A 14,598-nucleotide genomic window follows, 5' to 3' on the forward strand; every position below is an offset into this window, starting at 1 on the left:
GAAGGAGAAAGAAATTACAGGTACTACTCAAAATGATCCACCCTGGATAGGGCATGGGATAAAAAGACTCTTTGGTGACTTGTAATTCCAGCATTAGGAGCTTTCAGAAGTATGTTAGTACAAGTTGTGCAGAGCAGAAAAATAGAGTTTGTAACAGGAATGCTGTGGCAATGAACTCTAGTTTGCTGCAACTCATCAGAGTATTAAAAATCACTTTCTGCTGACAACTTAGAAACCCCCCACATGGGTATACCTCATTTCACATCGCTGTTTGCCATTTCACTGAAACTCTTAAGACCATAAGTACCTGCCACTTATGGAGAAACCATCATAGGAAGTGCGTACTTAAAATAATATCTTTTACTTACCACGTCACCTTTTCCTGGGTCTTCCATCACCGGTGGAAGCATGACTCCTTCAGAGGACACTGGATCCAGACTGTGCACCCTGCTGCTTCCTCCCCCCATCACCGAAATCACCCCATTGCAGTCGTCCGCATTAGCCCACTTGCTGCTCTGCACACAGTTTGGGGTAGCGGGGTGAGAGCTGTGGCTCATTTGACTTTGCATGCTGGAGCGTCTTCCCATCTGCGTGACCGACAGTGACCGACACTGGATTTCATGTTCCCTGGCACTGCGTGTCTCCTCATCGCCAAAATCCGTTCTGGAATCAAGTTCCAAAGCAGGTATTTGGAAATTGAACACACTCCCGTGGCTAAGTCTGCGTTTCGCCTGATTTGCGTTGGGACCATACACCAGGCCAAGGAAAGACTGAAAGCCCAGGAAAAGAAATAAAGAGAGAATGGCATAATAACATAGAGAAAATGTTGGGAATCAATAAATTTAGGGTTTCATAACATTTCCTACAAATGACTGCAAGTCCGAAACTCTTATTTGATTTAGATTTTTCAGGAAGGATTATGCTTAGATTTTTAAAGGCAGATAATAAAATCCTATCAGCTGTAGCAGCTATTTTTGTGATAAGCTTTATATTTATATTTTAAGTAAGAAATTTTTAACAGAGAATGATGGCACAAAAATTAAATTGATAGTCATTCACTTTTTTCTACTTCTCAATGTTATAGAAAATGTATTTTATCTGTTCTTATAACTTTCCTTCCATCCTTCATTTATTTCCTTTTCAAATTAATTTTAACATAGAATTCTTCCTTATCCCAAAAGGTTTTTGATTTTAAAGACTTAAGAGTGATCAGTGTTTGCGTTTTGGTTTGTGCTTTCCAGCAATTTCTTTTAGTATTAAAATTGGAAAAGCTGTAAGGATCTCAGATTCAGACAATAGATTACCAACTTTCGTTGACTGTCTGTGGACTGTGACTTGGGGAAATGTTCTTCTTCATTATCTTCTATCCCCAGGGACTTATTTCTCTTTTTCCTATTGCTTCTTTCTTTGATTTCTTTGGTAGACAGAGAAGAGGCTTCAAAGGAGCTAATTGACAGGATATCAATTCCTTTAATAGCCAACGACTGAAATTAAAACAAAGACAAGGATGATATTTTTGCTGGGTACTTTGAATATAAGCAGAAAGAAAACACTTCTGTGCTCTATATTATTTCCTCTCAAGAATTTGTGTTTCACAAAACTCATTAAAATCTTCCAAGATGTGATAACACTAAAAGAAAGAGAAGAGAATTTCCCCAACATATGGAGCACTGAACAATTTGCTATTTGCAGTACATTACGTGATCACATGTATTGGGCCTGCCAGAGGCAAAATAATCACATTATAGCTCCTATTCCTCCACATGGCAGATTTGCTTACAATAAAAATACTCAGATGGAAAATAATGCTGTAGAACATATCCTTTTCCCCAAATAAATGCTCAAAGAGTATTAGAATTTTGTCTTTTTGTTGGGGATCCACACCGTGGCTGACTTCCCTTCCCATACTGAATTTAGGACAATATTTTCAAAACACAGGAGTATTTTCTTCCAGAATCCTCTAAGCCATTTAAATTACCAAGAGACTTTTCATTCAACTGCTATAGGTTTTAGCTTAGATGTTAATGCAGTTGATCAACAGAATTACTGTATATTTCTCTGCTCAGCAGTCCACAATGATAAAATGGGACAAAAAATAAAAAAAACCCTACATTTTCTTTTGGAAACTGATAGCTGATTGAATTTTACATTTCCCAGATTTTCAAATACAGTAACAGCAGCTTTTAATGCTCATTCTCCACAGCAAAATTCATTGTTTCATGGGAAAAATACACAGCTGAACAAGGACTGACTCCTGTATCTCTAGGAATCACTACTTTCAATAAGTTATCACTTGCTCCTCTTCCCATGAGTGACTACTATATACAGATGTCTACAGGGAATGATGCATTTTCTTATGTGACTGACAACAGAGCACTGAGACTAGTGCTTGCAAGGAAATAATTTACATACCTCCTGCTCCTTCTGTAATAATTCCATGGCTTCCCGAAATTTCCTTTCCTTTGCCTCTGTTTCAGCAATGGTGGCCTTGTTCTGGTCTTCATATGCCATTGTTACTACAGCCAGAATCAAGTTGACTAGATAAAATGAGCCCAGAAAGATGACCAGCATGAAGAAGAGTATATACACCTTCCCAGAAGCCCTGAGGGTCTGTAAGTAACACACCCCAGAGATAAAAATTACCATATAAAATACCAAATAGGCTTTCAATGTGTGTCTGAAATTCTTTAGAAGCACTCAGCTTCCTAGACACAATGTTTTAGGAAGCTTAAATGGAAATATACCTTCCTTGGCCCTTCTTCCCCTTCCTTCTCCCTCCTCCTATACCATCGCCTGTGAATCACTGATTGTATACCCCATGAGGACGACTGAGGAGTCATTGTTATATTTTTAAAGGACAATACAGGACTCTTTTAGTACTTTTTTTAAAGTCCCTAAACCAGCAGGGTGATAGGACTATTGCTGGGAAGCACTTCAGCATCCCCTTTCAAGGGGTCACAGCTTACTGGAAGGGAGAAAGGAGGATGTAGGCTCAATGACTTGCAGCTATTGCTTTTATTTGAGGTTTCTTCTCCTCTCTACACATTTTCTGCTTCGTCTATTGCTCTCCCTGGAAGACCAGTTCTGAATTATGCACAAAGATGGTACCTGCTGGTACAGACGCTCCCACAAGTCCTGGGTCATCAGGCGGAATAAGGAAAGAAAAGCCCAGCCAAACGTATCAAAACTAGTGAAACCATAATCAGGATTTGGCCCAATTCTCAAGCATACATAGTCTGGAGGACAGATCCTAGAAGTAATAATAAAAAGTGGAGCTCTTTTAACCATGCAGATTTCAAGGAAAACTTCAGCGTGTGTGAGAGTTCTGATTATAATTCAGCTCTGCATTTCATTAGATTGCAAACCAATTTTCTACTCCAGGTAGTATTGGCTGGAAAGTGGGATGGAAAGAGCAGCATTCCAACAACAAAGGAAGAAGAGAGACTGGAGTAGACCCCCAGCCCAGGAAAACTCCCTCATCACCAATCTTCATCCCCTGACCCTCACTGCAAAGCAGCCACATTTCCCTCCTTGCCCAAACCTGCCCTCCAAAATCCACGTTTTGTTTCCCCAGTTTAACACTCATGAGCCTTTACAGAGAGGACAGAGTCTGTCCTGCGCTATATCTGAGATCCTTCGTTTTTTCAGTTCTCTTGTACATCCGTGGGGAAGAGAAAGACAGCACTTGAAGGGCTTGAAGGAACTGAGACCTGACCAAATAAGCCAATTGCAGGTTCATGCTTCATTCTCTAAAAGTATTAAACTGTCTGACTGTTTACTGTATGTTTGTTTTCTGTGTTCCTGTCTCTGCATTCAGGGAAAGCCTGGAATTTCTGCTTTCACCTCTTATGACTGCACAAATACAGAAGCAGTGAGGCAGGGAAAACTTCCAAACAAGAAATATTAACAAGTGCACTTACCCAGCACCAGGACCACATAGCAAAATATCTGAGGTGCCCCCTTTCTTAGCAAAGTATGCTATAAAAAAGGGGAAAAAATATTAAAACCAAACCACTTTCAAGCCTGAATCCTCTATCCTTTAACATGTGTAGTGATGAGTAATCAGTGACCCGTGAGCGTATATGCACACAGATACAAGTTGCTGTGTAACAAATATGAAACGAGCACTAAAGTGAGAGAGACAGGTTTCCCACGCTCACAGTGACTGCACCAGATTTCAGGATGCCCTGTCCTCATTTATAAACATGCATGTGTGTACGCGCAAATTTCAGAATTTTAAACCAGAAATTTTTAAACATACTATCACTTTGGCCACATCTGCATAAAGCAAAGAATTGGAGGGCACAGGCTCAAGCACAGTCCTTGGTTTTGTAATCGTTAGCACAAACTCTGGCACAGTTTTGGCTCATAGCAATTAGCCTTCCCCAGGAGAGCATATAAACAGCACTTGGGGTTTTGAGGAGGAAAAAAAAAGTATTTGGCAGTGTGGATATAGACCATGCCACGTTGTTGCTCTGCTGAGCCAGATAGCAGGTCCTAACCCTGCTTAGTTGAGAAATACAGATTTGTCCATTAGGGTGCTGGAGCTGTGCCCTTTTTCACCTCTTCCCTTATTTCTCTTACCATGAGGTACTCTGATGCCTGAGCTAGCAGCAGACTGAAAGTAATAGCTTTAGTGCTAATAGCTATTAGCCCCATTAAGATGTGGGTTTATTATCACAGATGCAAAGGAGGTCTCATGTCTTCCTGGTGCTTCTCAAACTTCAGCTGTGCTCATCAGGTAAGTCTGCATGATTCGGAGCCAGCAGGAATCTTTAGTATCTGCTGTACTGTACCATGTAAATACACCATAAAGGAATGAGTCACTATCTGGGTTACTTTCCACCCAAATTTTGTTTAGCTCCACTCCTGCCAACTGACAAAAAGTTTTTTTAAGAAGATTCAGTGACTGAGCTTCAGAGAATCATAACAATATGTAGTTGAGTTGTGGTCAACAGCTTGATGTCCAAGTGAAGACCAGTGATGAGTGGCATTCCTCAGGGGTCGGTACTGGGACCAGCACTGTTTAACATCTTTGTCGGCGACATGGACAGTGGGATCGAGTGCACCCTCAGCAAGTTTGCCGACAGCACCAAGCGGTGTGGTGTGGTCAACACGCTGGAGGGAAGGGATGCCATCCAGAGAGACCTTGACAGGCTGGAGAGGTGGGCCCGTGCAAACTGCATTAAGTTCAGCAAGGCCAAGTGCAAGGTCCTGCACATGAGTGGGGTTAACTACAAGCACAACTACAGGCTGGGTGGAGAATGGATGGATAGCAGCCCTGAGAGAAGGACTTGGGGGTGTTGTTGGACAAGAAGCTCAGCATGAGCCAGCAGTGTGCACTTGCCCAGAAAGCCAACTGTGTCCTGGGCTGCATCAAAAGAAGCATCAAGGAACGTAAGTCTTCCCCTCTACTCTGCTCTGGTGAGACCCCACCTGCAGTACTGCATCCAGCTCTGGGGTCCCCAGTACAAGACAGACATGGAGCTGTTGGAGCAAATCCAGAGGAGGCCACGGAGATGATCAGAGGGCTGGAGCACCTCTGCTGTGAGGACAGGCTGAGAGAGTTGGCATTGTTCAGCCTGAAGAAGAGAAGGCTCCGGGGAGACCTTATAGCACGTTCTGGTACCTAAAGGGGCTACAGGAAAGCTGAAGAGGGACTGTTTACAAAGGCATGGAGTGACAGGACAAGGGGTAATGGCTTTAAACTAAGAGGCGGGAGATTTACGTTAGATATAAGGAAGAAATTCTTTCCTGTGAGGGTTGTGAGGCACTGAACAGGTTGCCCAGAGAAGCTGTGGATGCCCCATCCCTGGAAGTGTTCAAGGCCAGGCTGGATGGGGCTTTGGGCAACGTGGTCTAGTGGAGGGTGTCCCTGCCCATGGCAGGGGGGTTGGAACTAGATGGGCTTTGAGGTCGCTTCCAACCCAAACTAGTCTGTGATTCTGTGATTCTACAATTCTCCATGTCGGAGATGGGAACTTCCCACAAAATCAGGACCAAAGCAGCCCATAAAAAAATACACAAAAAAATCATTTAATAAAAAACTGGGTATATAGTGCTGTAAGTCCTAAATCCTGTAGGAAAGTAATCTATCTTTCGTTAAAGCTGTCTGGGCACTCCTATTCCTTCTGCCATCATTGCAAATCACCCTGTGCACAAGATACATGGCATAGGATGTGAACAAGATAAAGCTTATGAAGCAACATGGATTTTTAATTTCTTGAGCCCTACTTTCTCTAGGCCATTGCCTTTATCCAGCTGCAATGTTCTGCATTTAAAAAAAAACAAACAAAACCAACCACACAAAAAAAACCCAACCCCAAACCCCCCCCAAAACAATAAATCCCAAACCATAGATATTTTTCTTTCCTGTTTCGTCAGCACAGAAAATTAGTATTTTTAGCCAAAGTTTGTCACATCCATGGTCTCTCGTGTACTACTCTAGTCACTGCCTGGTTTCTTTTGAAGTTTGCTTTCTGTTATGATTTTTACAACATTCCGTATATGTAAATGACTTTGTTCTTATGTGTGGTTTTTTGGTAGGTGCAGGAGTGTCTTGCAAAAAGTTTTTCCTCAAAAATCTTTTATACAAAGACTTTCTCCCTCTGGACTGTGAAGTTATTAAAGAAATCCTGTCTGAACAAATCTTCCACACGGAGTGGGTACGAGCAGCAATCCTGTGTGGCTCTTTCATGTATTTCGACATTTCCCCTGGGACAATGCTTTTCTCCTGTATAACTGCTGCTATGTCTGAACTCACTGGTGGAGGTTTTCTTCAGCGACGAAGCTTTCTTCATATTTCTGGCATAGACATTGTTCACTTTCAGTGTATTTTTTCATGTATATTGAGGCTTTTCCTTTGGCACAAGGCTTTTCCTTTCTGAATTGCATCCTATAGTTGCTGTTGCTGTAAGAATGCTTTGGTGCATTTTCAGATCTCTGCTCTATGCTTCCATCGTGAGCTTCAGTCAAGACATATACATGAAAGCTATATATTGTATGTATCTTTTATAAGACATAAAATAAGATACATATGATGTGAAGAAGAAAGCAACTTCTACTTTTAAACAAATTCTTCTATTTCAAGCTGAAGAGTAATTCACTGGGCAGCAAAATGAAGATGTACAGACTCTTCAGCACGTAGTAAAAAGTAAACTTTGGGGAATTACAGCAGAGAATGAGCTAATGCGTATTTCAGTTATTGTCGTATCATTCTGGGAAACAGAGCTGGATGTTACTGGAAAATTTGGGAGTGCTGTTTCTTATAATGAAGGGCAAGGGTGCATTCCTGGATGCCTGCAAGCTGCTCTGGCAATCTGAAAGCCATTATCTGGTAGTTACTCATCAAAATATAAGTCATCAAAACATCAATACCATTTACAGCAGCGGTTACACATGCATGCCTAGGTGTCTATACTATCATCTAAAAAAGAATTAAGGAGGAAAGTTACCTGTATCATTAGCAAACATTTCATAGGAGTCCCATGTTTTGTTAAGGAAATAAGGTATTCCGTTGACCACTGTAGAGTTCCTGATACACTTTTGTCTCAGATTGCCCTTAAAAAGCTGGAGACCTATGAGGGCAAAGACACTCAGGCAGAAAACGGTCAGGATCATCACATTGGCAAGTTTCTTAACGGATTGGATAAGTGCCCCTACAATGATCTTGAGCCCTAGGAAGACAATATACAGAGAAAAAAAGAATGAAAAACTGCTACTTTAACTGAGCCAAAACAATCTATAGCAACCAAAGTACCAAAATTACTGGATAATATGTGGCAAATATGTTTGCAATGCAAGTATAGTTTGGATGAGAGAGTAATTAATATGAGAACAATATTTTTTTTTTCCTCATTTGATTGACCCTACAATTTGCAAATGTTCCTTTAATCCCTGTAAGATATTTAGGCAAGGATGAGGAACCAGAGATAATCTAGTTTTTCTTATCTGGAAAGAGTAATGTGCGTAATTCAAATGAAATTTCCAACACTGACAATCTGTGACGAATCTGGAAACACTGGAAACAATAATGAATATGATGAAAAAGACCAGAAAGAGAAGATTGGGGGCAACGTACTGGTTCTTAATTTGTATTTAGTCATGAGAAAAAAAAATTCACTGACTTTATAACTAAGGGAAAAGTGAAAAACAAAGTGTTTTCCCAGGGATGACGTAAGATCATTAACAATAAAGTCCATTCAGTCACCGGAGGTGTTTCTGTTGAACCATAACACATAGACCAGCTAGAAGAACATTTGTAAACCTGGCATAATAAAGTGTTAACAAAATCTTTAAAAGCATAATGAAAATAAATTAAATACACGATTTTTTCTAATGCTTGATTTATTCTGGTTGGGCCAGGTGGACTGAAACACTATTTGTGTCCACAAATTCAGCTGTGTCTGCAACCAATGAAAGATATAGAGGGAAAAAAAGGGAAAAAAAAGAAAAGGAAAAGAAAAAGCAAAGGCAAAAGCCAACATTTTGATTGGAGTAAAGAATCAGTTGTAAGTAGCAGAAAATATTCAGCAAATAGAGTTTCTTACCTGGGACTACTGAAATGGTTTTTAAAGCTCTCAGAACCCTGAAAGTCCGAAGGACTGACACGCTGCCCAAGTTACTAAATGCTCCCACAAACCTGTAAAGACAGGATGTGATGTCAAGTGGTTGAAGGGAGTAAGCAGGGCAATTACTTTACAGTGGTCATTCTTAACTGTCAACTTCCGAGCATATTTTAAGTATTAATAAATGACATATCAAGGATTTGTCTGCAGACTTATAAAATAGAAACCCATTTCTTGATTATTAGAGTTTCCTTATGAGGTAGCTCTTGGCTTGTTCACAGCTGCTTTTGTGTCAACATCTTAAAATATCACGTATTTAAAATATAAACAAAGATAACACTCAAAATTATTCATTTCAGGCTGGAACACTGGTGCTGAACCCGTTTGGTTCTGTCTATCTCCCTTCTGTGACTGCATCTGACCAGTATAAAATCTTTCTAATTACTGCAAACTGAAGCTCAAATTATGATTTTTGGAGATAAAGAGCCCAAATTTAATCCAGTGTCCTGGCGTGTATACACATCACTCTATTTTCAAACTTACACTTCCATTCACAGGATGAACATGTCTGTATTTGCCAGCCCTCCTCCTACATTTCACTGACAGAAATGCATCCGTTTACGTACACTCCCCACAGACTATATCTTCCCCTGCGCAGCTCTATTCCCTCCCTGAAAGACTCTTACGTGGTTGTCGTACAGTGAGTGATAGAACAAGGGGAAGAGTCGATGTCCGAGATGATAGTTTCAGATGCAATTAGGACCCAGAGGGGTTTTTTTGCACTGCAGCCAGCCTTTTGCAGCACGGCGACAAGAACTTCAAATACAGCGCTCGAGCGCAGGTAATCCGTATTTTACATGTTCCCACTTACGCCATAACGATAACGCTGAAATCCAACCAGTTCCAGGGATCTCGAAGGAAAGTGAACTCGTTTAGACAGAATCCTCTTGCCAATATTTTTATCAATGATTCAAAAGTGTAAATGCCAGTGAAAGTAAATCTAAGGAAGGGAGAAAAGTGCCGAAGGAAAACAGCAATATTAGCAATTAACAGAAGAGACAGAGTCTCTTTATTTACTGCCTAGGCCAACAAACCAAGCCAACGCTGCAGAGAAGCAATGCAAAGATTGCCGTTGATTTCAGGGTATTCTATCAGTATCTGACTCATGTGGAGTCTGAAACAGTATTTAACTGCAATCTGAGCACGGGTATTAACGTGGACGCCTGTGACATGGGGTTTTTGGTGTTCGACAATTTTTTTCAAGCTCTTTCACGTGAGTCCTCATAATTTAAGAAACACAAAACTCCCAGCTACTTGCTAAAATAAAGATCAAAGTTTGTTTCTGCCTCTGGTTTCAAGTGGCCAAGCGAATGTGTGATATCCTGTGTATTATTTACTTTGAGTACGCAGCATCCATTTCTGTGCAGAATGTTTAAAACACTTAAAGAATTACAAGAGTACAGGATTTTCAATTTAAGATGGCAATTACTCTTATTAATGGAAAATTATCAGTAAAAGCTCTTCTGACATATTGAGTGCACTTATCTTTTCAGCAAGAGAGCGGTCTCCCTACAGAATTCAAAAGGCATTCATTTGGTAGTCAGCAAATGCACTAAGAAATTATATGGCCGTATCGCTTCCCTTTTCATTTGGAAAGAAGTATTCTGAAATTATTATTGAAATGCATTTCAACAGTAGTTTTGATGCCAACAGCAGATACAACTCTTATCTAACCTTTATGCCCTCATAATTAGGGAAGTATCCCAGCATCTTCTGGAGATATATGTATATTAATACCATGCAGAGTCTTGTTCCCGCTTGCATGAGGATTTGTCATACCCAACTGTTTCAGTGTCATGTAACATGAGATAGTCAGAAACAATTTTAGAGCTATTTTTAAAACCAAGTATTCTGGAATCTTTTCCTCTGCGTTAGGTGTTAGAATTCTCAGGGTTCGTATTCTAACATTTTTATGCCAAACTGAAAAAGTGAGAGCTGAAAAATTCTTTAAAATAAAAACCCCACAAAACATGGGATTATCCAGCTTAAGTGTGACTACAAAGGCATGGATTTATTGTGATTTAACATTGCAAGTGTTGGCAGCACTAAAGGTAAAAGAGCTTTACTTTCTAGCAGCGTCCTGCAGGCCAGGAGCTTCTGACAGAACATTTTATTAGAGCAAAACTCAGCATTTCAATATCATTAAAAAGAATTTTAAGAGACAGCAGCTCTTGATGTGCTTCATCAGCGTCAGCAGCAATGGGAAATGCATCTGGATAAAGAGCAAATAATTACTGAGTAACTTCAGAAAGTGGGATAACACACTAGAGCAGTAGGACAGACATGAAGCTAGTTCAACGGCGGAACTTAATCTACACTTACTGTCTTCTATGACACCACAATTATTGTAGATATTGAGTTTAAAGACAAAAATACTCCCTCAAAGCAAAAAAAAAAAAAAAAAAGTTACAAAGTCCTAGCACAAGCAACTTTCTTTCTAAATACCCCGTAAACTGTCTTGAGTGAAGGCTGCAAGACAAGTCTCAATAATTCAATATAACTACAGAATTAAAAAACCATACGTACCCACAGATACTTACTCAATATACCTGTTCCACAAAGGAGATGGAGAATTCTTAGGGGACTCAGTCAGAGCCATGAATACACAATTAGTTATAATAGTGCACATGATAAACAAAGTGAATAACGTAAGTCATGGGAGTGAAGGCAAAGAATATGACATTGATTCAGAAATACAACTAGATTTTCTATCAGTCATAGTCGTAGTATCTGGGTTTGCGTTTAAAGCACATGTAAGAACAGCATGCACATCTATTTGGTGATTTGGAGTCATATTAGATGACAACACACTGATGTTGTAATTCATGCCATCTGGACTTCTATACAGGCTAGAGATCTGCTGCTCTCAGAATTGCAAATTTGATAAAAGGATCCTCAACCACTAAAAGCATGGGAGGAAGGATGGATTTTTAGTTTCATTTTATAGCATAAAAGTTAAAAACTTGCCCATGGTCACACAGATGAAGCCCAAACCTGACTCTGAAATGGCAGAGCTGCGCTGTTCTGAAGGGACAGCATGAAGTCTCCCAGGATACTTCCAGGTGTCTCAAAGGACTCTAGATGCCCATGTTTAGCCAACTCTTGGGGCTGCCCAGCTGCTTTCTGGGACCTACTGACTGTAGGGTATGAAGGAAAACTTGGGCATCTAGCTCATGTGTAGACACCTAAGCTCAAGCACCTGGCCCTGGAGCTGAATCTCATGCCTTGTGTCATACCACATCTTTTAGCAATCCAGGAGGTAGATGTGCATGGGAAAGACATCTAACCTTTCCACCATTCACCCTCTCCATCCCCACAAAAAATCTGGCTTTAGGTCTAGGCATGGTCAAACTGTCACAAACCCAGTAGCTGGACCAGTAGTGTTGAAATGCCAATATCAGCCAACTTGTTGCCCAGGGAAAGCCTCAGATGAGAAGCATCACTCCTCTAGGGATGTCTGCTACGACAACATCTTCAGACCCATTGCAGCTAACTCAGCACCACGCACCCAGGAGATGGCTGGAAACCTAAAATCCACCCAGGGATGCCGCAGACTCTGCACTTGGCCTGATTCAGCCACAAGTGACAGTTTTATTGCTCTGGTTTCATTCCTCAGTGCCAAACTGGAGCAATAGATTAGTGATTCCTGTTCCCTAAATTTGATGTATGAGGTGGGATCTATATTACCTTTATATTCCAAAAGCATTGCCTGCAACAGCATCCCTGAAAATTTTCACTTTCATATACCAAACATATCTTTTTTTATCTGATTTCCTAAAAAAACTAAGTTTGCATAATTTTTCTTTCTGTGTGCTTTTATATGCGTGTTTGTCTCAGCCTTTTTTTTTCTTTTTTTTTTTTTTGTTAAAATTGGCCAATGGTTGATCAGCTTTGGCACATGAATTTAATTCCTACAGTTTGGGTAAACAGAAGATGAGAAAGAAGATAGAGACCTTATTAGTCTTCTCACTGAGAAAGTCTTCAGCATTAGATACTTGTTTATGAGACACCAGATAATTGATCATTCTCAAAACAAATCTGCAGAAAATCAGGCTTCAATACCCCCAGTAGTCACAAAACTATTTCTTTCTAACTAGCACAAGAGCACAAAGACAATAATAATTTCTAAGTTAATTCATAATTAGAAGTCATCTGGAGTGAGGAAAAGATTGGATTCATTAAACAGTCTAAAATATAAAAGCACAGGATTACATAGGTTTTTGTTATAAAAGAGAGCAAATGGAGTCAACAAAAGGATATGAATGTACTAAAACTTTAATTGCTGTTCTTCGGATTGGATGGAAAGGACTGAGGATCCATAAGGCACGTGTAGCAGTAAATCTGAAGATTGTTTTCTGTTTGTTTAGCACTATGAAAACCTTTAAAAAAAATAAAGAAACGTGAAGTAAAGTTTTCAGGAAGTTGAACAGAGAACATGTTTTGTACTGTATCCTCTTGTATCACTGATGAGCAGGAACTTGATTTTAACTTTAGTCTGTTTGTTTAAATGGGAAGACTCTTTGTAATACTTTACTATCCTTTCATCATAAACTGATGAAAGAGTTGATACCCATTAATTGTCAAGCTGCAAATAATCCTCAGTATGAACTTCTTTTTTAAACCTTAGGACTTGCAAACAGTTGTGCACAGAACTGATCTTGCTTGTGACTATTACCTCCAAATAAATTTAACCTCTCATTGAGTCAAGATATACAGAGGTGGAGGGAAGAATTGCAGCCTTTTTCATTACTTTCTATTGTTGATAGTGAGCCTCTAGCTCTAAGGCTGTAGAAATTAGTTCAAAGTATTAACCATTTCTCAAGCAATAAGCATAATTTCCAATGGATTAGTTCCCATTTCTTTGTTCTTTATTGAAAATCATATTCTTCAATACTTCATGACTAAAAGATAGAGCTTGAATAAGTAGGTTTTAAGCATTCATTAGTAAATGTTTTAAAATAATTTTTACACTTAGATGATAATTTATTTTACATGTAAGTGAAGCATAAGCATTGAGACAGAGAGGTACACAGTGTTTCATGGAATTTAGGAAAATTTATAAAATTATTATCATTTCTTGTAGATCTGACTCAAAACCCCCTTTTCTTCCTTTAACCATTTTATTTCTTCTGCTTCCATTCTGATTCAAATGTTAATCAAATTCATATTATTTAATTCCTATAATTCAAAATTAAGCTCTTAAGAAGATTACAGCATTTCATTCAGCTGTGCCAACCGCCTGCATTATTATAACCTAGAAAGGGATGATAGTTTTTCCAAAGGGATGTAAGCAAAACTGTTAGATAGATCATTCACATAAACACTTCTTAGCAACACAATAAAACAAATTAAAATCCCAGCATCTTGGTTGGCTCTAACCTTACGATCTTTGTAGTACGGATCGAGATCCTCCAGTGGTTCCCCGATGAGCTCTGGAGGAGGATTTCCATAGAGAGCTGGTAACTTCTGGAAAGCTTTTAGGTCAAGCTGAGGACGTGGTTTCTCCTCAGGTTTCTGGTCTATAGTATTTCTTCGACAATTCCTCTTGGCAGCAATTCTCTTTTCGATAGCAGCCAAGGATTCGTAAGTGAACTTACGGAAGTTGTTGGTACCAAGTAGTAAGAACTCAGCCATTGTTCCTTCTTCTCTTCCTGTCACTAATTCTGTCCAAATAATAGAAACAAGTAGAGAGGAAGTCAAGTAACTCCAAAGTGGGTAAGTTATGAAAATTAAACAACTCATTAACTCATTGCCCATGCGTGGCTAATAACATAACATTTCTGAGCCATCACCTTCTTAAAAAAAAAAAAAAAAAAAGATCAATAGCTTTGCGTGTTCCGTATTTTTTTTAAAGTATGTGTATCTGATAGGATGTGGATAGACCTTTATAAACTTAAGAGTATATTTAGAGCACCTCATTTAAGACACTTGTTATCTTAAATGCCCTTGAGCTATTGTTCAGAAAAAACCT

The 14,598-nt window shown here is 39.5% G+C and overlaps 1 protein-coding gene across 1 annotated transcript in view; it reads right to left on the reverse strand.

Annotated features, from left to right (window-relative positions):
* Positions 1-14,261, reverse strand: part of LOC129202298 (sodium channel protein type 5 subunit alpha-like) — a 35,816-nt gene extending 21,555 nt beyond the window's left edge. The window contains exons 1-11 of the mRNA XM_054814810.1: positions 14,007-14,261; positions 12,888-13,006; positions 11,168-11,275; positions 9,439-9,567; positions 8,550-8,641; positions 7,455-7,676; positions 3,921-3,978; positions 3,109-3,250; positions 2,413-2,610; positions 1,305-1,484; positions 369-770 (exon numbers count right to left, since the gene is read on the reverse strand). Coding sequence (XP_054670785.1) covers positions 369-770; positions 1,305-1,484; positions 2,413-2,610; positions 3,109-3,250; positions 3,921-3,978; positions 7,455-7,676; positions 8,550-8,641; positions 9,439-9,567; positions 11,168-11,275; positions 12,888-13,006; positions 14,007-14,261 — 1,905 coding nt within the window. The remainder of the gene's footprint in view (positions 1-368; positions 771-1,304; positions 1,485-2,412; positions 2,611-3,108; positions 3,251-3,920; positions 3,979-7,454; positions 7,677-8,549; positions 8,642-9,438; positions 9,568-11,167; positions 11,276-12,887; positions 13,007-14,006) is intronic.
* Positions 14,262-14,598: the final 337 nt, after the last annotated feature.

Source organism: Grus americana, chromosome 2, assembly GCF_028858705.1.
Source record: "Grus americana isolate bGruAme1 chromosome 2, bGruAme1.mat, whole genome shotgun sequence".
Taxonomy (NCBI): Eukaryota; Metazoa; Chordata; class Aves; order Gruiformes; family Gruidae; genus Grus; species Grus americana.